We start from the raw sequence: 24411 nt of genomic DNA, 5'->3' as shown, positions 1-24411 counted from the left end.
CTAAACCATTTATAATTTCAAAAGCCCTGAATACGAGGAGTTCAAGATAGAAACCTGAAAGTAATTTATATTTTCCGGTAATTCGTTAGGCCCTAAGATCATTAAAAAACCGAAATATAAGAAAATAATATATATATTAAAAAATATAATTTATTCTACAATTTAATATAAGAATACTGACAAAACATACAACATATTTTGATTGGCCTAATAGATTTTATTTCAGTCCAAAGATTAACTGATATTTAAATAATTGAAAAATCAATTAATCAATCTCAGTTTTGTTTAAATATTTTATTTAGTATATTTTTGAGGCCCATTATTTTCAAATTTTAAAGTTAAGATAAATTTTTATTTGTCCTGTCATTATAACCGAAATAAATGCAGTATGAAGTATTTATCAGAGAAGCCATCTTATAATATATGTAGATATATGATCATCATATATAACATATAGGATCTTGGAATGATACTGAGAATGATCAGCTGTGATTCTGATATCTCGCTTGAAATTTAATTAATATTAATAATTATTCAAAAAGAACTTCCATAGGCCAGACCTCATAGTTTTCCCCAAAAAAGTATATAAATGCAAGTCGGTTAATGATTTCATTACAACTTTCATGTTTATTCATTAAATTTTTCAGTTTAGTAGGTTGGTTTTTTTTTGTTTCTCTAATTTATAAACTTAATGTATAAAAAATAAGTAATCAATTCGCCAATGTTTAAGAAAGAGATGGATCGAATTTAGCATCAAGGGTATGTTGGTTAACCAATATCCATCCAATGTGGTAAAGTTTCTATTGCTGAAAATAGAAATCTAGCTATAAGGCAAACATTTAGGGATTTGATGATGAGCACCAGAAAATCTCTTCTCCGCTTTTGTAAATTAAGTACAAAGTTATGGATAATTTTTCTACTCGAAAAGATATCTGGAAAGACAAAAAAAATTTCAAAACTTGCCTTTGACTACTTAAATACGTACATAATATTTATGTCTATATAGTTACATTTATAGTTTAAAACAATAAAGATGTAAACAAAAACAAAGATTAACAAAAAGCTAAAAAAAGAATAATAATTAAACTCAGTAGTTGGGGTTGAGCTTCATCGAGAGACTCAACCCCAGTTTCTAAAAGAGAGAGTACACACGCGCGGTATTTACAGTATCTTTCGTGAATAAAGTATGTTTACATGTTATTTTTTATTTCATATATATATATTTTGTTTTTGTTTTTTAATATTTTTTCATCTATATTTGTGTTGTCCCAGTGAAAGCTGGTTTTTTAAAAAGGTTCCATAGTTAAGATCGCTCTAAAAACTAAAGCTTTTCTGGCGAGGATCTCTCTCCGATGGGTTATGGTGGATTAACTTAGATCGATAGACGGTGTTCCAGTACTAAACTCGCATGGTTTTTCGGCTATAGATATACGTACAGTGAACGCTTTGCTTTTGGGCACTACGACAAATATCACATAATGAGATCAATTGGATTTATTTTGGGTACTTTTTTGTTTTGTTTTCGTTTGCGCATCATTTCCGTTTTGTTTGTTGTTTAGCATTTTGGGTTTTTTTTTGTTTTGTTTGTGAATTTTAAACTTAAAACTGTCTACGTGGGTGGCTTGGGGGCTGAGTGTTGGAATTAATTATATATTATTAAGCTGATTAAGTACCTAATTTAACAATTGTTTTATGTTCTTTTAAAAGTTTACTTGTTCCAATTCATAATAATACTTAGGCGGAACTGATTCGTTTCCATCCTATCGAGTTTTTTGTTGGAAAGTCGTTAAAGAGAGCGTTGGCATTAGGGATGTTTATCGAGAGAAGTTCGATAAATATATCGACAAAGATAATGCGCTCAATAATATATCGAAGATATTATAATTTATCAAATTTAATTGAAGTTTACAAAAAAATTAATAATCGCATTTAACAAAAGAAAATACGCGAGAAAGTTATTTAATTTGATTGTTTTCGCTTATATCACTCCGATATATCGCGGCATCGATTAAGTATCGTTATGTCGATATTTTCTGACATTCCTATGTGGGTTACATATTGGATGGGGGTTGTGGTGTGGTAAAGTAATCCTATTTAAGTTACATTCCAGCTCCTTTCTATTTGTTAAAAATAACTTAAGTATGTAGCGTTTGCGTTTCAGTTTTCATTTCTTTGTTGGATCGGTAAGTACTAATTTTGCGAATTAACTTTCATACGCCATTTCATCTCGTTAAGAGCTTCCATGGAACCTTTCAAAAAAGCCAGCCTTCAATGGGCAACAACACTAAGCCAAATAGTGTTTACAATGGGGTTTATATATGTATGTTTTTGTGTCTGTGGTTTAATATTTTACATTCATAGAAGTTAATTTATCTATAGTTTCAGGTTCAGTATTCACTTCAAGCTAAGTTCTGGCCAAAATAGAAGAGATCTCAACTCTAAGTTGACCATTAAATGAGTCTCATTGAAGTGAATATTGAGCACACATTTCGTTTTGCCTTTGCATATCTTATGCCACATTTTTTATATTTAAAATATATTTATATTTTAATCGTTTTTTTTTTTTTTTTTGTTTTGTTTTGTTATATAAAACTTAAAATGAATTTAACCAAAAAAAAAAAAAAATGAAACAAAATTAGTGTAATAAGTTGTGTACTTCATCGAATTTGTTTGGGATACCAAACTTCCTTCCATTTTCTCGCATCCTTGACTTTTTACGTTCAAGGCCGGGTGGTGGTGGGATAACAGTACAAAGAAGCGCCATGGGAATGCTGGGTGGGTGGTATTCCTTTCAATTGAGTTCTCTGTATTTTTCTCACTTGATCTCAAATTATTTTGCCTTTGTTTTAGTTAATTTTAGTTAGATTTTGTTATTTTTTTAAACGAGACTCGGCGCTGTCTCTTCATGGTCCTGTGTCTTCTCCTCTGCCAGCGGACAGTCCACCACTTCGCTGTGCATCACAATTTCAATGTCGCCCAATTCCGCAGCTGCTTCCGCTTTGAGCGTCATATCCTCGGCCCTGGACAACTTCTGCAGGCTGTGTAGCGTCTCCTCATTTATTGTGTGCTCCGGCGATATATTCTCCTTCAGCTGACGCTTCAAACTGGGCGGCATGTGAGCCGCATTGCACTCGGGTGACGATGCCGACTCTGTGCTGCTCGACGAGGATGTTGCCGTTGTGCTTCCATCGAGCTGAGCAGACAAAGTGCCGCCGCCCGAGGCAGTGGGATCACCGCCGCTGCTGTTGTTGAAGGATATGTTCTGGCGAAAAACTTGCTTACTGAAATCCCTCAATTGCCTCGAGGCTGTGTCCAGGAAGGATGAGCTACCTGAGTCTACATTTTGGCTAGAGTTTGATATATTGCTGCCAGTTAGAGATGTCCAAGAAGCTGGTGAAGTTTTTCGAGCCACCGATAGAATGGGATTTGAAATGGAACTGGAGTCGCCGCTTCCCACTGCTCCTCCTCCTGTCCCGCTGCCGACGCTCGTTGTGGTTGTGGTTGCTGTGGTGATGGCGGTGACTTGACTGACCTTTGATTCCGGTGAGGAGCTGCGTTGGAAAATGGTGCCCGGGTTGAAAATCGTTAGGAGCTTGTCCACCGTCGAGGGATTGGCTATCCACGAAGTCTTCCGTGCCCGCGTCTGTGGGGCATTGTTGCTGATGGGTTCGGCAGGTGGCATGGCTTCTGTTTGCGATTCCAATAATGGATTCGCCTGACTGGCTGCCGCAGCAGCAGCAGCAGCAGCGGAGAGAGCAACCACTCCAGCCGATTCCTTGGTCAGTGTGATGTCATTATCACCAAACACGGCCAGGGGACAGGTCCTGGGTGGTTGAGCTTCTGTATTTGGATCTACAGAGTCTGTTACTTCGTTGGAGGTGCTACTGCTACTATCGCTTCCACTCCCGCTTCCGCTGCTGTTGCTACTGGTACTTCCGGGCGAAGAATTGCTTACGGTGGGTGAATTGGTCTCGTGCGGCGAAAGCTTCTTTCCCGCGTCGTCATCGTTGACGCCTTTTGTACTATCATTTCCCTCAGCACCGGTGTCATCCCTTGGCTCTATAATCATTACGCTGCTTACTGAGGAAGCTGCCGCTGCCGCTGCCGCCTCTGCTGCCTCCGATAGCTGCACAGCTTTCCTTGCCGACTTGAGCATCGGTGTTGGCGGTAGGTCAATGGGTGGCGTGTGCGGCGCAATTGGCGGCAGCTGACGATTGGCCATCGGCACCTGAGGATCCTCGTAGATACGCGACACATGGAAGCGAGATCTGGGAGACACCGAGAGCCGCTTTACGGTCTGAGTCGAACAAGTAACCGAAGCCATTGCTGGTAACGAACTGGATGTGGGCAAAGCTCCAAGCGTATTGAGACTTGTCTGACTGCCTCCCGGTGAACTGATGGTGGGTATGGACATGCAGCTGCTGGCCGAGCGCGGTGTATGCTGCGGCGGATGTTGGGCCAGCGGTGAGATCATTGGACTGCTGGCCACCTCCGTCACACGCGACACGTGGAAGCGGCTGCGGTTGGGCGAAGAGGACGGCGATATTGTGGGCGGACTGGGGCCGGGCGAGCGTAGGCGAGAGCCACCCTTACGCTTCACCTCCAGCAAGGCGGCCGGTGTGGGCAGGGCGGTTGCTGCAGCGGTCGCAGTTGCCTTTGCCGTGACAGTGCCAGTGACGGCGTCCACAAAGGGACGACTGTGGCAGGTTAGCGAGATCTTCCGCGAGCCCAAGTAGTAACCGCCGCGACACCGGGATCCGCCTGGGAAGCTACCGCCAGCACTTGTATTCCCGCTGCCGCCAACATTCACCGTCCTCTCTGCAAGCTCCTGCGCCTGCCGCTTCTCGTTTCGCGAGCACAGGGAACGCACGGTGCCCAGCACCCTTGTGTAGTCTAAGTGAGCATCGCTGCCGATCTGAAACAATAGACAAAACATATCACTTTATTAGAAATATAAAAATGGCAAGCAGTGTTGGATGGTTCACATGATCTTCGGACAAAGTCCAACTGCTCACTCAGTCAGCTAAGTGAACAACTGATCTCTATCCACACAGGTGAGCCAATCCAACTACTCTTGGTTCTTGTTCCCAAGTCAGAAAAGCGCATCTAGAAAGTGTAGCAAAGTTAGCAAATCCGCGAAGAGGACAAAAACCAGGCGGGCGTAGTGCGGTTGCATTGTTATTAGCGGTTTTATTTATTTATTGCTTTTTTTTTTTGTTATAATCGGTTTTTCGCAAGCCAAAAAAAAAGCGCTGATTTTGCACAGAGATGGTTACAGAGGAGGAGGTGGTTCATATTGAGTGGCAGGTTTTACTTACGCTCTCCTGGGGCAATGGCGATGGCGGTATAACATTTACTATCGGCACTATGGGCAACTTTAACGGAGATGAGAGATAGAGGCAACAACGACAGTGACACCACAAAATGAAAACGATTCAATTAAAACAAATTCAAAATCAAACTATCAAACGTCCAACAGACACGCTCTCATCCAGCCATCCAAAAACCAAGCTCAAATGGTATCATGGTGTAACTCTTTAGCTTCGGCAAGCCGTAGCTACTAATGCCCTTGGTAAATGTTTTTAAATTAAAATATAGCAAGTATTAGTCTTAAACTGTATATAATAAACCTCTAACAATGCTCTTTGTTTTTATGTTTGGTTTCCAATTAATTTAGACCAGAAAATAACCAACTTATTTATTTATAAAGCAAACAGACAAAACTCTATGATTTTCAAATGAATTCTTAACATTTACCAAGGGTTTAAGAATATATTAAATCATTGGGCAAGAGTTCAACTTTTAGCAAAGCAAATGAGATATACATTAAATGAGATACACATTAATGTCTATCAAAACCTTCAATTACATTTGCTTTTCTTAAAATTGACCAAAAAAGATATTGCATTCCATAACTCAACTTCTACTGTGGGCTTGAAATGACATTAATGATGGTCTTTTGATGGGGCAAAACGGAGTAATGACTTCAAGTAACTTCCAAGTTCTAAGGTTACAGATATCTTACCGTGAGACGCTTGGGCTCATCATTAATATCGATCTGGGTAAGCGTGTTGTTGGATTTGAGCACCTCGGCGATTATGTTCAGACTTTCCACTTCCAACTTATTGTCACGGATATCGATGCGCTGCAGTTTGCTATTCCCGCCAAAGGTGAGGATTGTGGCCAGTGTCTCGACACCCTTGGCACTCAAATGGGCACTCTGCAGTCCCAGCGTTGTCAACGTGGTGTTCTTCGTGAGGCTCTCCTTAATTGTAGCCACAAACTCATTGGACAAACAGTTCTTTCCAATATTGAGCAGTTCCAGGGAAATGGTCTTTTGCAGCAACTCGGATACCGCAGGGGCACAATCCTTGGTAAGATTATTGTTCCACAAGGTGAGGGCCTTTAGGCCGCTGGGCGAACGATTTGCGGCCTCCAAAGTAGACTCTGCCAGCTGGCGACGCGACAGGGTATCGTTCTTGGTCAACTTTTCGGCAAACTTGGGATCGTTGGAGGTGTTGGATGTGTTGGAGCTGATGCTGTTGTTACTGTTACTACCGTCCAGCGATGTCTCGCTACACAGACTATCGGAGCTCTGGGATCGATTGCGCGAGGACTGGTTGAGGTAGGCGCAACTGGACTCTGTTCGTCTTAGTCCAATGCTCGCTCCACCCGGCGATGTGGAGGGCGGTGGTGGTGTCGGCACTGGACTGGGACACGGATAGGAACTGGGACTCAGTTCTCTGGTCGCCTGCAGGCACTCCTCGGCAATGGTTACCTTCGGCGGTAGGAATGCATCATCTTGGGATTTCGACAGCACTGGAACTGGCGGCGTGGTTGTAACTGTGGGCATGGTTGCCTCCTGAGCGACAAACAAACACTCGGTGGACTCTGTGGCTATGGTGGCCGTCTCAATGCCACCCATTTCCTTTGCTATATCGTCTAGCCGCGTGCTCTCAAGCGATACCGATAGCCTGCTGAATTCATCGGGCAAATGGCGACTTATATCGCCCTCGGAGGCACTCTCGAAGGCCGAGTCTGTGCTGTGCGTATCCTCAAAGTCATCTCCCGGGGTCCTGGCATTCTGATTCACATCCAGGGGTCGCGATCCGCCCGCTCCACTCACTCCGCTGCCATTAATGCAGTCACTCTCCTCGGCGGTCACCTCAAATATGGCCGCTGGCGAGGAACTATCTGGACTGACAACGATTTCAGTGGGTTGTGTTAAAGCAACAGCAACAGTGGCTGTCGCTCCTGATCCCGCTCCTGCTGCCGATGACGGTGATTGAATTATGTTATTATTGTAGGTATTGCTGGCATTATTAGCTTGATTATTATTATTGTTGTTGATGATGTTGTTCTGTACACAGGATTCATTGGGTTCAACGGTTTTAGCCTCTGTTGAGGGAGTAATATCTGCAATAGATTTATAGTGTTTAATAGATCACAGCTTTAAACTAATATCCTTAAATTCCTTGTTCCTTCTTACCACATATGTTGCGTTCGTTTTGGGAACTTTGCTGTTGTTGTTGTTGTTGTTGCTGTTGTTGCGTCGGAGACAGCGACTCCTCGGGCACAGCTACAGATTGTTGTGTCTCTGCAGCACTAGGCGCTGGTTGTGACTCCACCGGACCGGTGTTTGAGCTCTCCTGGGCCGGCAGTCCTGCTTCTGCTACTATTTGTTTCGGACCGGTGACTTCATAGATTTCATTGCTTATCTCACTGATGTCCTCGGAACAGCAAGCGGCCAGTGTGTCGGTGGAAATGTTTGAAGGCGCCTCCTCACTGCTACTGTCGCTATTCATTGACAGCAGCTTGTCCAGCATGGACTGGCCGCTGCCATTTTGGCCGCAGTTCTTCACCGTGCGAACAGTGTCCTCGGTATTGTCGTCGTCGTTGTCATTCTCCACATCAATTAGAACACCCACGGCGGGCTGATCTAAACTTGTGACACCTGCCTGTTCCGCCGGAGCCTCTGGAATTGAGGCAACCGATGATGATGACGATGATGACTCACTATCAACGACATCATTCGCCGCTTGACTGCCGGCAGAGCTGACGGACTGGAGGCCTACTGCTGCTACGGCGGCTGCTGCTATTGGTGGCTCCGTATCCACAGGCGACGAGCATTCATCCACCTCAATGGCACGTGTTCGCTTTAGGGCACCCATACGTCGCTCCAGTTCGGTGGACTGCAGAATGAGGGCTTGCACAAGGTACATGACACCTTCGTTCCTAATGTTGTTGTTGCTAATGTCGATAAGCTCCAAGCTATGGTTGTAGCGCAGCAGGTCTGCTATATGCTGGGCATCCACACAGTCCAGATCATTATAGCCCACCCACAGCTCCTTGAGCATTTTGTTTTGATAAAGACCTCGACCTGCGAAGGATACTGGAATAAATTAAACATGAAAAAAAAATTATATAAATGAAAATAAAACAAAATAAATAACAAAAGAAATTAAACGGGAAGGGAAAAATAACTTAAAGGAGGTTCTATAGACTTACACAGATGTACTAACGGCTGACCCCTGAGGCCGCAGTGCTCCAGCTTTAGGGTATGCAAATTGGAGGAGCCCAAAGCCCGGCCAAGGCTATCGGCACCCAATTTGGTAATCTGATTGCTTTCGGCATTGAGCAGCTGCAACTCCTGGCTACGCTCCACCATGTAGGCGCACAGCTCCCAGCATCTCTTGGTCATTTGCTCCTTGTTGTAGGATATATCCAGCTCATTAGCAGCTTCATAGTATTCAATCATTTGAAACAGGGCCATTAGGCAGCTCTCATCCAGTGAGCAATCGGACAGGTCGATGCATTTGTATTGTATCTGAGGGGAAATAAATGATGGAAAATATTAATACAAGAAGCTATAACTAAGAGTAGCTACTTACCCTTTTGAAAATTTCCTCCAGAGCTTCGCAATCGTTGGCCGCCAACTGATTTGCTTTAAGTGGTAGAAGGGGCTGCCGCACCTGGTTAAGATCCAGGTTCTTTAGATGATCCATAACACTCTTTAAGGGCTCCCTTTTATGCTTTCGACATGAGTCCACATACTGATCGACAATTTCGGCAATGCTCTGGACAAGACAAACTGTAAGAGAAACATTGGAATTTAGTATATTTATTAGACCTCTTAAACTCTTCTGTAATTATATCTGTATCGATCTAAATGCAACAATTTATAGAATTGCTGTCGTGTCAATAAACTTTTGACGATTCTTCCGTTCCGCCCAATCAAGTGTCGCCATTTCAAAGGCAAACAAAAAGTGTGTCTGCCAAACTATATATATATTTATACATATATATTCTATATGGTCAAATATGACAAATAACCATAACTTATGGCGCGTGCGAGTGTCTCTCACCCATATCCAGTGCCGACGGACTATATCGTCATCGACATCATCATCTACAATTGCCGCCGCCGTTTGTCGTCGGCATCAAAAGTCATGGAGATACAGACATAAACAAATTGTCCATTGAAAAAAAAAATAATAATAATAAATGAAATTGCGGCGGCAATTTCCAAACGATTTGCGTCCACACAGAGGCTCTCGAATGACATGAAATCGTGAACCTGTAATTTACAACTCATTTGGACGCATCTTGGGGAGTCGTCTAACAGAGAGTTAAGTAAACTTAGACATCTAAATATACTATATATATCCAATATCTTGATGAGTAATAACCGGAACTCAAAGAAATCGATTCATAAATATACCCACAACCTTAGATTATTAAAAACTATATTGAATCTTATTTTCATAGGAATTGTATACTAAAGCCAAAGAAACGACACAAAATTGTGCCAAATGCCAAGTGTACCTTTCTTTCTTATAAATAGTTTAAACAGATACAAGCTCAAACACTCACCTCCACCCAGACAAAGAAACAATCTTATGAAAAACATAAACAAATTAATCTATCATTGCATTATCTAGTCACATCGGTGTTAGAGGCAATTAAACGATTCGATTTAGATCCGACACTAAGTTTTGATGCCAAGAGAGAGAAAGAGAGAAAATCACACACAAATTTCTGTTAAGAAATCTTCGGACGGGTTTGTTTTTTGGCAAACACTCAAAAGTGCTTCAGTTCTATTTCATCTATATAATAGAGATCCCCGATATCGTCCTTCCCCGACAACCGATTCTGCCTTGAGACTCAACATCTGTTAAGTGATTCATTAGCGTTGACTAGAATAATTCAAAAAAACTGAATTATTATGAAAATTTCCCACAGAATCAGGCAGACAATGTGACGACCAGTTTGGACGTTTCTCTTTGAAATATTTTCGAGTATTTTTCTTTAGCTATAAATATAATGATTTGAACTAATCAAATTAGAATTTGACATTTAAGTAGGAGGAAGGAAGAGTATGAATTATGAGTGCCTGAGGAGAAATATAATAATAAATAAATAAATAAGATAAAATTTAAGTATTTGGTAACTAAAGATAGTTCAATTTATAACCTAACCTTCTTTCTTCTTTATTGATCTTTCTTTAACGAGTTTGATATTATATTTAAATATTATGTAAACCTTTCATTTCAATAATTTCTTGCAAATCTATTTTTAATCGGTTGGTTGGGCAACATGAATAATGTAAAACCAAAAACAAGGAATTTTCACCTGGGAACCTACATTTTTTTGTCATCTCAGTCATTCGCTTGCTTTGTCTTGAACTTAAAAATAAGTGATTGATAGAGATAGAAATAAATAAAAGTAAATAGCTTTTATCAGGTATATTTTTAGTCGCAAAAAACCAGTTGTGATGGATATTTAAAAATGGGTCTACACGAATTCCCAGGGATTAGCACAAAAACTTGCAAACTTTGGCTCATCGATCGAATAGATAAATGACCAAGTTCATACAAATAATACATAGAATCGCGTGCCGTCTGCGTCTATTAAATGCCTTTTCAATTTTTTATTATTTTATTGATTTTTGCACCTTTGTTATTGCTGACGTCGTCGATTCTCTAAAAGTCTAAGCAAAAGTCAAATGTAAAAGCTAAAAGTAAGCGAATAGCACTCAGAAGAGAATCAAAAATAAAATTATTCAATTAAATTGCTGTTAATTTAGTGCTAAGCATTTACAATGACGGAAACTTGTTCTCGTCGCATTTGCCATTAATTTTATGATTCCATTTCGGTTTATACCGAGCTGGCAAGACATTATGTCAATACGTTTAAATAACACTAGTTTACAAAGAAAAAAACATTGGGAAAGTCTAGCAATTGTATGAAACAATAGTTGAATGATTTTTAACAAAGAAGTAACAAAGAAGTCTATTATAGTAGTCAAAGTCAAACTAATTAATACTTTAAAACAATAAAATCCTTTGATTAGAAAAAAAGCAATATAAATCTGTTAATAATTAAATATACTCTAGATGTGTTTAAATAAAAGATGTTAATTCAAACAGTTTCTAATCAAACAAAAAATAATATTCGCAAGCACTTTTCTTATTGTTTATTGAACCAGAGTGTTTGATAATTATCATGCTATAATGTTTGTTTGTTTCAACCTCTTTCCACAACTGTCTGGTTCTCTTATCTATTTATTGATATCAATATCAACCTGGTGCCGTTGACTTGAATTGACAAATTGACTGTCATGACCGTACCTCGTTTGTCATTATCGAAGCTCAAGTTCATAGCCAAAAAAAAAGAGGCATAGGGCCGTTTTATTTATTTATTTTTTTTTTTTTTGCCAAGATAACTGTCTCAAATGCCCCAGAAAGATAAATAATTAAATGAATAAACAAAAAAAAACCGGTCTCAGCCGCACCTAGTTCGATTAAAATCAGCTCTAGACACGCAAAATAACTGTAAATAAGTGTGTTTGATGAGAACTATTGATGTTTTCACAAATATGCAAACATTTGTCTGTATTTACTTAAATGCTTACTAATATTTACTCAATTCTGAATGTCTGCTTGAGGTAGTAATGATTCTCATTCATTTTAGATTTGCTTTGTTTTCAAATCGCATAAATTAATTACAACGCCAATGAACACTAAACGAGCTCGTGACATTTTCACAACATTTTACTCTAAATACAATTTGTATACCCCTTACAGGTGGAGTCTCAAGGGTATCTTAGCTTTATGTGCAGGTGTATTTAATATAGTATATACGAAGGCTTTTCTTTATGCTCAAGAGACTTTTGTTAGGTAATTTTAATATTGAAAAGGGTAATAATTAACAAAATCTTTGAAATAACTCTCTAATGGAAAATATTTTCAGGTTTTCTTTTTGCTTTCTTTCTTTTAAAAAGTGTAAGAGAACAGCTCCCTTTTAGGGAGATCTTTTTGGGCAGCTGTGACTTGGGTTTAAGGATTTAAGGATTTAAAATTCAAAACTTGCTTTAAAATTTTCATTAATTTCAAGCTACCATGACCTTGATCCTATAAAGAGAATCATTTTAGATTAAAACTTTTGTCTTGTCTTGTCTTTCGTCTTGGAATCTGGGTTATTTAAAAACTAGATCACGGACTAGGGGAATGCTTCCATATAGTATATAATATATACTCAAATGTATGACATGGATGTACATACATATGTGTACTTATTTGTTTTGTTCCCCAGACTGTCTTCTCCCGAGGCTTTTGTGCTTTTGTTTAAGTGACAACGATGACATCACATATAGTTCCACCTACACCGAAACACACAGCAAAGCAAAGCAAAGGCAAAAAATAAAGTGTGAAAAAACAGCAACCAATACGAGGGCAAAGACAAAGACATAAACAAAGGCAAGGAAGGAATCGAAGTAAACAAACAAATATACAAGCCAAATAAAAATATATAATTTACATATCAGCAGCAGACTTGTGTTTATGACTGGGTGTCCCGTTCACTTATGTAAATAATAATGGAGACAAAAGCAAAAAGTATTAGCAACAAACCCAACAACGGCGCAAGCGTTTAAACAAATTCTCAGGCGCTCCAACAAAATAATACGAATGAGAAACAGAAAGCGGATCCCGCGATTGGCGTCCAAGGCAAAGTTAATGCGGAGCAGAAAATACGAAAAGAAAAGAGCAACCAAAAGCAGTGCCGGCTAAAAGAAGCAAATAAAGCAAATAATAAAATAATAATAAAACATGTGAAGAGCATGTGAAGAGGCCGTAGTAGGAACCAAAGCAAACCTGGGTGAAGAAAAAGCTATAAGAAAAAACAACGAAAAACGAACCGAACCGAACTGAACCGTATCTTATCAGCAATTTTTGTTATCGCTGACGTGAAAATAACAAATAACAAAATCAAAGGGAACTAAAAAAAAAAATAAAGAACGAAAACACACAATTTCTGTATAGCAGGCTATAACCAGGTATTGATGAACGAAATGAAAAGCTTCAAAACAAAGTCATTTTGCGATCAATCAGGTGGGATAAGAGGTATCAATAGAAGTAAAAAACAGTTAAGGATCTACAAGATCGATATTAAATCGGAAACATGACTTTTAAGTTGGTTTTGACTTAATTTTATATTATATTTTGGAAAATATTCATAAATATCAAACATTAACACTGACTAAATCCATTAAAATCCATTAATTTTGTAAATTTTCGTAAGCACAGGTATTTTTGAAGACTTCTGGATATGATACCAATGGTTTTATAAATCAATAGAACAAATGCTAATATAATAGCAAGTGAAAAATCATCAATTAAATTTATATTATCAAAAGACAAAGGAAAGTTATGCGATTTTAGGACAATTTAAATAATTTTTATAAATAATAAATCAATAAAGCCATAAAATCTAGATATAAAACATCTATTAAATCCAAAGTTTCCCACATTCATATATCCTAAGTAAATAACATGAAAATTGAATGCATTGAAAATAAGATACGAATCGCTGTCAATTGAGATGTGTGAGAATTGAATGAATTTTTGTATATAGTTCGTTCTCTTCCTGAATCGGACCCCGGCCGGTATTCTCTTTGAGCTTAGCAACAGCGAAAAATAATTCTTATTGTTGTTCAAGTAATTGCAAGTAGTACGCATTTATCGGCTGCAGTTCGCCTTCTTAAAGTAAATAAATATTTTGCGCATTTCGCCGACTTGGCATGGGACATACAAAAGTTTCATTCTTTGCTATTTTCTTCTGACCAGCAGCTCTTGAAACATTTTCCGCTACGTGGGATTGGCAATATAGCAATTTTCCTGCTACTTTTCAGATTGTATCTTCTCAATTAGCTGTCACAGACCTCTCAGATCCTTTTTACACCCGTATTTATACACTTGTGTCTACAATCAATTAACAATTAATTAGATAATTGAATTAATTCGCAGGAAGTGCAGTAAATGAGAACTTGCTTTGGCCTTCCGCGTTTGCTTGACTTTTATAGGAACCGATAAGATCCAAAGCACGGATACACAGTGAGATTGTAGAATGACAAATAGCCTATGATCTATGTATAGCTTATAGAGTGAACAAACGGAAGCATCTAAATAGTGGATACTTAACTGTAGTAATGATAAAGTAATTGAAAAAGCCTATAATGATTATTTAACAAAGTAAGCGTGAGTTGAAGTCCTCGTCATAAGAATACCCTCGATTTTGTGACTCGATTTAACTAAAGTACCTTTAGAAAAATATATAAAATGTACTTAATATTATACTTTCTATATAACCAAATAATTAAAAAAAAAATCTAAGTCTCAAAAGGTTTTTATATTTGATATTTTACAAATTGTATTTTCTATGAACACACGTTTTGTTGTTTTACCTGTTAAATTTCGTACTCCGTCATTAATTGAATATAAAGAATATTGTTTATACTGTCTGATATATGTTGGATCTACTTTAAAGACTTCTCAAATATTCCCTAACTTATAGATTTCATATATCAAGTTAGTTATTGTTACCAAACCTAGTTATTAGTGGACAATGTGGAATCACTTCCTCTGGACTATCGTCAAACCAAGTAACCCAATTATGGTGGTGCACTCACCTTGCTTCCATGGATCGGCTGGCTCCAGATAACCGGTGACCAGCTGGTTCTCCGGAAATGAGACGCGACGCGGTATGTTCGAGGCCAGTGAAATGTCCGAGACTTTGCGTTGTAGCAGGCTAGGTGCTGTCGACAGGATGATGCCACGGACGCCTAGTCCAACTCCCGTTCCTCCCGGTCCTCCTGCTGGCGCCGATCCTCCGGAACTGCTAAAATCCGGGCACATGGTCGAGTTGGGATTGGAGGCCAGCGAATCGGTGCGCCATACAGCCGTCTGTCGCGCATCGTGGTATATCTTAATCTTTTGACGTTGCTGCGTTCGCATCTGAGAATCAATTGCGGGCGATTCTGAAGCAGATGCAGCAGCAGCAGCAGCCGCATCAGCAGCAGCGACGACGACGACATCAGCTGTTTCTGCCGTTGTTCCTGCTGTCAGCGGCTGACCCTCAGCTGATGTTGCATCTATTTCCTTCGGCGTTGCTGCTGCTGTTGCTGCAGCTGATGTTGTTGCTGCAAGGTGCGTTGCAATTGTTGGCTCCGTTCCATTGCCATCTGTTGTTGTTGTTGTTGCTGTTTGCTGATTGTTGTGCAACATTGTTGCTTTTGCGTTTTTTTGTCGCCGCTGTCGTTCAAGTTTGTTCCTCTTCAAGTTTGCTGGCTATCTCGCACTATTTACATTTAAATCACTTAATATAATTTTTATTTATATACAACACACGTTTTGTTTTCGTTTTTTTTTTATGAATTTATTTATTTTTTCGTATTTGTTACTTGTTTTGTGCCTTGCTCGCGCGCTTCCAGTTTACATTTTCGTGTATTAATTATTTCTTCAACTTTGTGTGGGTTAAATCAACTGGAAAAATTGTGTTTGAAATGGGATTAGCTTGCACGAAAAGGTATGGTTGGGAATCTTTATTCAAATGTGATTAAAAGACGCAGTGCTCGATTTTGTCAAACGCAGCAAATAATCAGGGGCAACTTATAAACACAAAAAATTTTCCGCTCGAAAATTTCCACCGCCATGTACAGTGGGATTAGAACAGCAGAAAAAAAACCCCATTAGGCTTTCCTAATCAAAATGTGACTTAGATAAGTGTACATTTACAAGGTTTCAGGTATCGATTTGATCCTTTATTATATGCTTTAATAAAAATAATTTCGTTTAACTATATTTTAAATACTTTTTAATTGATTTTACTTTTAACCCCACTGTACTATGTAATTCTTCAAAACAAAAGGAAAAAAGACAAAGAGAGAAGGCTCTCACGCACACACACACACAGACCGAGCCAAACGCAAAACAACTCTCCGAGCGAAGTGAGCTGGCAAAAGAGAATGGCGTAAAAAAAAAACACATTACCTAATTGTTATTGTTTTTGTTTGCGTTTGCATTGCCAGCGAGAAGAGAAGAAGCCAAGCGAATTGTTTGCTATTGCTGTCTGTTATCTATCGCTTTTCCCCTGCACTTTTTCGCATTTTTGTTTACCTCACCAGGTTGCCTTTCTCTCACGCGCCCCTGTCCGTGTGTGCAATGTGTGTGTGACTGTGTGTGTGTGTGGGAACAACACGCGCCCTGTTGCATGCAAAACTCAAATTAAAAGGCAAATTGCAATTGGTAATTACAGAAGCAGCCAAAAGGGACAAACAATTGCATGCTCTGGCTGCCGTTCTTGTTGCTGTTGCTGTGTGCCTTGCTCACTTTTCCTCGAATTTCGTTTTAGAATAAATACACAAATTACGTCACGCATGTCGGTGTGTGTTTAAGAGGACAACGGAGTTGTTATTGTTGTAGCTGCTGCTGATTTTCCTGCGTTCGACGGGGAAAAACTCACTATTCCCCAATTTTCCGAGCACTAGGTGTTTTTAATGTGGGTTAAGTGGACGCGGGTTAGAACTGGGTTGTATTTTCACTGCGTTGTTGCCTTTATTATTCCCCAATTTGGCTTTGGCGCATTTTTATGCACTACATACATACACACATTATTTTTGTTATACAACTCGCGGCGCGAAGGATTCAGTGAGGCAATTCAGCGGCGGCGGTGCTTTTTCGAACATTTGACCGAATCGAGTTTTTTATCAATTATCAATTATCAATCCGCGACCAACAACAAAAAAAATTGAAAAAAGATGGGGTTGTTGAAAATACATCAAAATATCAAAATTATTTATTGCGTTTTATTATACTTTTTGTTTGGTCACTCTGAATCCCGAAGCTGTTGCTTAACATTTTACATCCTACACGTCTTAATAGCTATTTTACACGTTTACAGATACATGGGCTCGAATTTTCATTTTTCATTTTCATTTTTCGCGGTTGAATTCTCATGTAGATTGTAAAATTCGTAACATATCCTCTATGATCATTAAGTATCTATGACCAGTAAGTAACTATGATCAATAACTAACTTTGAACACTAATAAACAATGACTTGCAACTTTTGTAACACAACACATTTCTAAGACTTGGCAGGCAGCAGTCACTTCGTTCCGGGGATGTTAGAACAAGTTGGGAATCATAATCACACATGTGTGAGATTTGTTTTGGGAAAAATTTAAGAGCAAGTCATTTGAATGAAATTATGGAGATAATCTTCTATATAATTTTACTAGTAGATAGGTCGAAGCATTGCGAATCGGTGAACGATACGGCAAAATAAAGGACATTAATTGTAGTTTTACCCTACCAAGTTTCAATTTCTTCAAACCGTCAGTTTTTGAGCAAATCGCATAACAGTGATCTAACCTCGGGGTCGGCTCCATACAAAATAGGGCATACCAAATTGTAAGGCTTATACCTTCGAGTTTCGAACGCGTGCATATATGCACGGTATATAGGCTTACTAGGGGGAAATTAACGAGTATTTGGTAAAAATTACAATTGTTTTTAACTGTCAGATTTCGAGAAAATCGCATAACAGTGGGTGGTGTATTTGGGCTGGTAGCTAAGGCGCGAACTATGAAAATGGAACCAGATGGGGACCAGCAGAGAACCAGTCGCTGAACCAGACCATGGAACCATGTTAAAAAAATACCAAATTAAATAAAAATAGAAAATTGTTGAAACATTAAGAAAAGTGACTGACCGATAAAATTTGGTGGGAATTACATCTAAATCACGGAAAATTACCTAGTTCGTTCTTTTTAGATTTTTTTAGTATATACCGCTGCAGAAAATATTCCTATTAGCCATTTAAACAATTGTATAAAATATGTGTGCCCCATGAATGGAATTGACATTCCAAGCATTTTGGTAGATGTTTCATTAAAATCCGTTTAGCCGTTCAAGAGAAAACATTACTTCTTCATTTATTTCCATAAATGTTCCTAAGAAGAATAAATATATCTGGCAGCACTGCCTACCAAAAATTAAGTCAAGTTGATTTAAACTTTATTATAAAACTTATGCTAAATAATGATCGTACCATTAACGGGATCGCTGTTCTGAACATTTTGATCCATGTTTCAACAAAATCCGTTCAGTCGTTCATAAGAAATTCCGAGTTTTTCATTTATTTCCATTTATGTGTCCCGCAGCCCTGCCTACCAAAAAACAAGAAAACTTGGTTTAAACTTTATGGCTAAACCTATGCAAAAGGAAGACTGCCCCATAGACGGCATCGCAGTTCTGAACATTTTGATCTATGTTTCATCAAAATCCGTTCAGTCGTTAATGAGAAATCCGACATTTTCATTTATTGCAGTTGGGTACCAGGGGTGCATAGTCATGCCTCCTTAGCATATAAATTAGTAATTCAAATGTTAATTTCTCCAAAACTACTGAACGGATTTCGATGAAACATTTACCAAATTGCTTAAAATAACGATATCATTTATTGAGCAGACTTTTAAATGTTATTTCGAAAATTTGCTTCTCAAATCTAGTGCTTCAATGCCCTTGCTTTGTCAAATGATTTCAAGTCAAAAATTTGCAACGCAGTAAATAAATTATTTCCGATCCTATAAAGTATATACATACATATATTCTTGATCAGCATCAACAGCCGAGTCTATCTAGCCTGTCCATTTGTCTGTCTGTCCAATTATAAGCAAAATAGACCCTTATATTTAAAGCTCACTAAATAAAACTTTGCAGTTAGTCTTCTATATACTCTAACTAGTATATAATGGATTAAAATGTTCAGAACTGCGATGCCCTTTATTGCTATTGTATACATACGTCCTACCATTAAGTTTAAATCACATTTTTTATTTAATATTTTTCGTCGAACATACACACATACATATACATTTATGGCAATAAATGAAAAAGTCAGGATTTCTTATGAACGACTGAACGGATTTTGACGAAACATGGATCAAAATGTTCAGAAATGCGATCCCGTTAATGGAATGGATCTTCATTTTGCATAAGTTTTATAATAAAGTTTAAATCAAACTGATTTAATTTTAGGCAGGCAGTGCTGCCAGATATATTTATTCTTCGTAGGAACATTTATGGAAATAAATGAAAAAGTGATGTTTTCTCTTGAACGGGTGAACGGATTTTGATGAAACATATACCAAAATGCTTGGAATGTGAATTCCATTCATGGTGCATGCATATTTTATACAATTGTTTAAATGGTCAATAGGAATATTTTCTGGTGGGCCATTCATCGATAGGGTGTGGGAGGCACCCCTATCGATATGTAGCCAGTGTTTGCGTCATAACATTCAGCCGCGATATATCTAAAATAATTTTCTTTACATGGTTCCATGGTCTGGTTCAGCGAGTGGTTCTCTGCTGGTTCCCATTTGGTTCCATTTTCCTAGTTCGCGCCTTAGCTATCAGCCCAAATACACCACCCACTGTTATTCGATTTTCTCGAAATCTGACAGTTAAAAATAGTTGAAATTTTCACCAAATATTCGTTAATCTTCCCCTATATAAGCCTATATACCGTGCATATAAGCACGCTTTCGTAAATCGAAGTTATAAGCCTTACAATTTTGGATGCCCTATTTTGTATGGAGCTGACCCCGAGGGTAGATCACTGGTATGCGATATGCTCGAAAAGTGGCGGTTTGAAGAAATTGAAACTTGGTAGGGTAAAACTACAATTAATGTCCTTTATTTTGCCGTATCGGATATTGCTGCATCCAAATGTCAAATACTTTCAAAACCATTAAAAACAATAGCAAATTTATTTTTTAGCATTTAGAAACTTTATTTTATTCGAATTAGTGCCCTTATTACGAAATAAATGAAAAATTAAAGATCCCCTCCATGTTCCATTTTCCCACCGTTCCATTTCGACGCTAACTCATCGACTCTAATTTGATGGACATAGCTGTTTTTGGTTTTTGTAATATTGGCTTTCTGGTCACTTTGAGTTCCGAAGCTGTTACTTTACATTTTAGGCGTCATATTTTACACGGCCGGATAACTGCTTATACGGTTACAGATACATGTAGTATTCTTATGAAGTAAGATTCATTAACAGACCTGCTCTCATTAACAGAATTTTCTCTAGTTTCTGGCCACTTCGAATCACGAAGCTGTTATTTAACATACCGGAAATATGTAAGGTACTTTGATTTATTTATTTATTTATCGCAGCAAATGTAATTCCAATTTTATAAAGTTTTAAATGTATTGTATGTAATGTAAAACAATTTAAATAAATAATTTTTACGAATACATGTGTGTATTTAGGTACGTTTTGAATAACAAATTCAAATCCATAACTATAAAGATACACAACTTTCCATTATTAGCATCACCCGATTACAAAAAGAACACCGAAATTATTCCTTAAAAGGAGGCAGTCCGAATATCTCCGGCTTAAACTTTTCGAGCGAGCTTAGCACCTGTGTGGCATGGGAACACTTTTCCTGTGGCATCCGCGGATCGGGAACCATGACCACCTGCATGCCCGCACTCATGCCAGCGGTAACCCCGTTGGGAGAGTCCTCGAAAACCAGACAGTCAGCGGCAGCGGGTGGCACATCGAACCGGGCAGCTGCCACCAGAAATATATCAGGAGCAGGCTTGCCATTTGCCACCTCCTTATCGCTGGAACCACACACTTTATGATTGAATAAACCGAACAGCTCCCGGTGATCGGTGGTCTTAAGCTGCATCATGTGGAGGCCAGAGCTGGTGGCCAAAGCAAATGGCGTTTTAGTGGCATGAAGGTGACGCAGTAAGCGCTCAGCACCTGAAATTGGTTTAAGAATTAGCCAAGTTATAATAGGATGGTATTCAGTTTGGCAGTAGGTATTTAAGGGGGAATAGCGTCCTGGTCTTAGTGCTAACCTTCCAGCAGGGGAACTTAGTTGATGGCCAATCATTGATCCGTGCTAGAAGAAGGCAGTACCTGGCATCAATTGGGAGTGTAGCATCAGTTTTTCGGTGTTAGCCTGCTGCCGCTTGGCCCACTCTTCCCAGGGAATGGGCAGGTCATAGTGCTGGACCATAAACTCAGCAGCTGCTCTAGTCTGCAGGCCCATGATCTGTTCCTTGACATCGAATGTAAACTCCTTGCCATAATCATCGAGGATCATTTGCATGGCCTCCGAGTAGAGACGCTCCGTGTCTGTTTGGATTGTAATTAAAATCACTTTATAAGCATTAATAACAGCAACGAACTCACCCAAAAGCAAGCCGTCCATGTCGAAGATGCAGTGCGTCACTTTCTTGATTTCATTGTCCATCACGCTGTTCTCCAGACTCACGTCAATTAGTTATCTAATAGTTAAGATAAGAGGTCTTAATTTATTTCATCATTTGATGGACAGCCTACACGTTTTTGGATTTCTCCAGGTGATTATTTAAAGGTGTGCGTGGTCCAAGGATAATTCAAAAACGGTTTCAAGATCACACTTATTTGAAAATATGACCTTGACCTACTTGTAATCTGCTTCCGTATTTGTTAAAAAAAAAAAAAATGCAAAATGTGTGTTTACCAAATACAGCTGATAAGACTAGAGGTGGAGCAACATCGATAGATCGAGAGTTCTAAGATTGTTGTCGGTATCGATATCGAAGTTTAATGGCAAATAAAATGAACCATAAAAACTCTTTGTTTATGTAATTTAATTTTTAAAAATGTATTTTAAAGCCAACAAAATTTGTTTATATTTTTACCTTTTTAAACCAATAATTATTTGGAAAACAAAATCGGTCTGGGAATACCGACGTGCTCACACCTCTGCGCTTTTACCGAAATTTTTAAACATTAGATAAAACTAATGAATTCTTCTAAGTTTACAAGTAGTAGTTTAAAACCCCTTAATAAACCCAATTTAAAAAGCATTCGCACAATTTACGTGTATATTAAGTAACATTTAGGCATAGGACCCATTGCAGGGTAATAGGTACACAAATTTCCAGTTTTAGCGTCGCCTGGCTACAAAAAAAGAGACTACATCAATAAGCTCATAATTAATCCGTGAAAGGCGGCAGTCCAAACTGCTCAGGCTTGAAGTCAGCAAGAGAGCGCAACACCTGTGTGGCGTGGGAACAACGCTCCTCGGATAGTCGCGGATCCGGCACCATGACCACCTGCATGCCGGCACTATTGGCCGCTGTCACACCATTGGGCGAATCCTCAAACACCAGGCAGTCGCCGGCAACGGCTGGCTTAGAAAATCTACTGGCAGCCACCAGGAATATGTCGGGAGCAGGCTTGCCGTTCGCCACCTCCTTGTCGGTGGAGCCGCACACCTTGTGATTGAACAGAGCAAATAGTTCCTTGTGATACGTGGACTTTAGCTCGACCATGTCGGCTCCAGAGCTGGTGGCCAAGGCGAAAGGCACTTTGTTGGCGTGCAGATGACGCAAAAGGCGCTCAGCACCTGAAATAAAAACCAAAAATAGAATTAGACACTCATTCAGGAATGAGAGGAGCTTCTGCTCAGCAGGAGTTATTTATAGGGATAGAAAAGCGTCGTGTCGTAGTGGTCGAGGTCGTTGTGGTTGCTAACCTTCCAGCAGGGGAACATTGCCGAGCCGCTCGTGGCACAGCTGGGAGTAGCGCTTCAGAAAGTCGGACGTTGTGATGGGTAGCTGGCACTCGGTGATGGCTATCTCCGCCGACCGCTTCTCCGTGGTGCCCATGACTCGGAACCGTGTGGCCTCCGGATAGGGTCGGCCGAAGGAGGCGGCTATTTGCCGTGTGACCTCCTCGTATATTCTCTCCGTGTCTGAAACGTGACAGCAAAGGGGATACGGGCATTAGTACCTGGCATCAATTGGGCATTCCGCATCAGTTTCTCGGCATATGTGCGCTGCAGTCGAGCGTATTCCTCGCAGGTTATGGGCAGGTCATACTGTTTGACCATAAACGCAGACAATGGGCCCGTCTGTAGACCCATGAGCTGCTCCTTGACATCGAACGTGAATGTCTTGCCATACGGATCGAGAATCATTTGCATGGCCTCCGAGTAGAGACGTTCCGTGTCTGTTTAGCATGCGGTTAGAAAAGAACAGCATTTAATTCACCCAAAAGGGGACACCAACTCACCGAGCAACAGGCCATCCATGTCGAAGATGCAGTGCGTCACATTTCTCAGTACTTTCTTGGCCATTTTGCGCTATCCTAATTCCTCAGGGCCGGCAGTCGGTTATGTAATCGTTGGTCGAAAGGTGGTTTGGCTGTAACACGAAGGCTCTAATTAATTTCATCACTTCCTTGGCATTCATCGTTATTTCGCATCCCCCTTTGAAAAGGTTTTATTTATGCGTTTTCTTGATGCATATTGCTCTCTAATTGGTGGTGTCCTTGACCCAAGGACGTCTCACAAAACACGAAAGTTGGGTCACTGATAAGAGTGGTCTCCAACTGCGTGACCTTGACCTACACGTAATCTGCTTCCTGTTTGTAGTTTTCCGTTGTATTTTTCCGCTTTTTCCGCTGCGCAAGCTTTTCGTATCGTAAGTATGACCGTGGACAGAGTTGCAAAAAAATGTCAGAGAATGGTGAGAATGTTCTAAATTTGGGAAAGATTTGCCAAATCTGTTCTCACTACCGCGAGAGGAAAAATACACAAGCTTTAACCGTTAGGCTTGCCAAATATTTTGAAATTATCCCTTATAGGTGCATTGTGACGAACGAATTGTCATTTAAAGTTTGTATTCCCTTGTAGATCGTAATTAGATTATTAATAATTAATACAATACAAATTATATATATATGTATATATATATATACATATATATATGTTAAAAAACTTTGAATGCCGACATTCGTTACTATACTATATTTACAGTTTTATATTCACAGTTTTGCATTTTCGACTACATTCAGCAATGGCAGCATTTCCAATGGCAGCTATATTATATAGCAGTCCGATTTTTATAAAATTTTACACATAACTTTAGAATAATAATAAATTGCTATATCTTAAACTTGATGAAAATCTGTTGAAAACTTAAGAAGTTATAATTTTTAATTGTATTAATTTCTCGATCGTTCCTATGACAGCTATAAGATATAGTA

The 24411-nt window shown here is 39.2% G+C and overlaps 3 protein-coding genes across 24 annotated transcripts; all 3 read right to left on the bottom strand.

Moving 5' to 3' along the window:
• Positions 1-600: 600 nt before the first annotated feature.
• Positions 601-17264, bottom strand: LOC110183006 (uncharacterized). Of its 18 annotated transcripts, none has more exons than XM_086831281.1 (7): positions 16940-17264; positions 14969-15821; positions 8892-9091; positions 8509-8827; positions 7490-8392; positions 6026-7416; positions 601-4915 (listed from the first exon to the last, which is right to left on the bottom strand). In XM_086831281.1, exons 2-7 carry the CDS (start codon positions 15561-15563, stop codon positions 2879-2881), a joined length of 5445 nt encoding a protein of 1814 aa, XP_086687407.1. In that variant the 5' UTR covers positions 15564-15821; positions 16940-17264; the 3' UTR covers positions 601-2878. The 18 variants fall into 18 exon arrangements, with proteins under 18 accessions (XP_086687407.1, XP_086687416.1, XP_086687414.1 ...); XM_086831290.1 differs by having other exon boundaries at positions 7490-8380; XM_086831288.1 differs by having other exon boundaries at positions 17153-17263.
• Positions 17265-20493: 3229 nt separating this feature from the next.
• LOC110183011 (putative pseudouridine-5'-phosphatase) lies at positions 20494-21955 on the bottom strand. Of its 3 annotated transcripts, none has more exons than XM_020951201.2 (4): positions 21878-21955; positions 21565-21659; positions 21289-21507; positions 20494-21129 (listed from the first exon to the last, which is right to left on the bottom strand). In XM_020951201.2, the coding sequence occupies exons 2-4, from the start codon at positions 21623-21625 to the stop codon at positions 20717-20719; spliced, it is 693 nt and encodes a 230-aa protein (XP_020806860.2). In that variant the 5' UTR covers positions 21626-21659; positions 21878-21955; the 3' UTR covers positions 20494-20716. The 3 variants fall into 3 exon arrangements, with proteins under 3 accessions (XP_020806860.2, XP_020806859.2, XP_086687404.1); XM_020951200.2 differs by having other exon boundaries at positions 21822-21911; XM_086831278.1 differs by having other exon boundaries at positions 21717-21901.
• Positions 21956-22230: 275 nt separating this feature from the next.
• Positions 22231-23998, bottom strand: LOC110183025 (putative pseudouridine-5'-phosphatase). 3 transcript variants are annotated; one of them, XM_086831276.1, is made up of 4 exons: positions 23774-23998; positions 23437-23567; positions 23155-23373; positions 22231-22768 (listed from the first exon to the last, which is right to left on the bottom strand). In XM_086831276.1, the coding sequence occupies exons 2-4, from the start codon at positions 23498-23500 to the stop codon at positions 22356-22358; spliced, it is 696 nt and encodes a 231-aa protein (XP_086687402.1). In that variant the 5' UTR covers positions 23501-23567; positions 23774-23998; the 3' UTR covers positions 22231-22355. The 3 variants fall into 3 exon arrangements, with proteins under 3 accessions (XP_086687402.1, XP_020806871.2, XP_086687403.1); XM_020951212.2 differs by lacking the exon at positions 23155-23373 and adding an exon at positions 22898-23116 and having other exon boundaries at positions 23774-23960; XM_086831277.1 differs by having other exon boundaries at positions 22898-23373; positions 23774-23890.
• Positions 23999-24411: the final 413 nt, after the last annotated feature.

Source organism: Drosophila serrata, unplaced genomic scaffold (assembly GCF_035046125.1).
Source record: "Drosophila serrata isolate PLE 108 unplaced genomic scaffold, ASM3504612v1 contig_240, whole genome shotgun sequence".
NCBI lineage: Eukaryota > Metazoa > Arthropoda > Insecta > Diptera > Drosophilidae > Drosophila > Drosophila serrata.
Note: the sequence above shows the minus strand (reverse complement) of the source record. Positions and strands in the feature narration are given on the sequence as shown.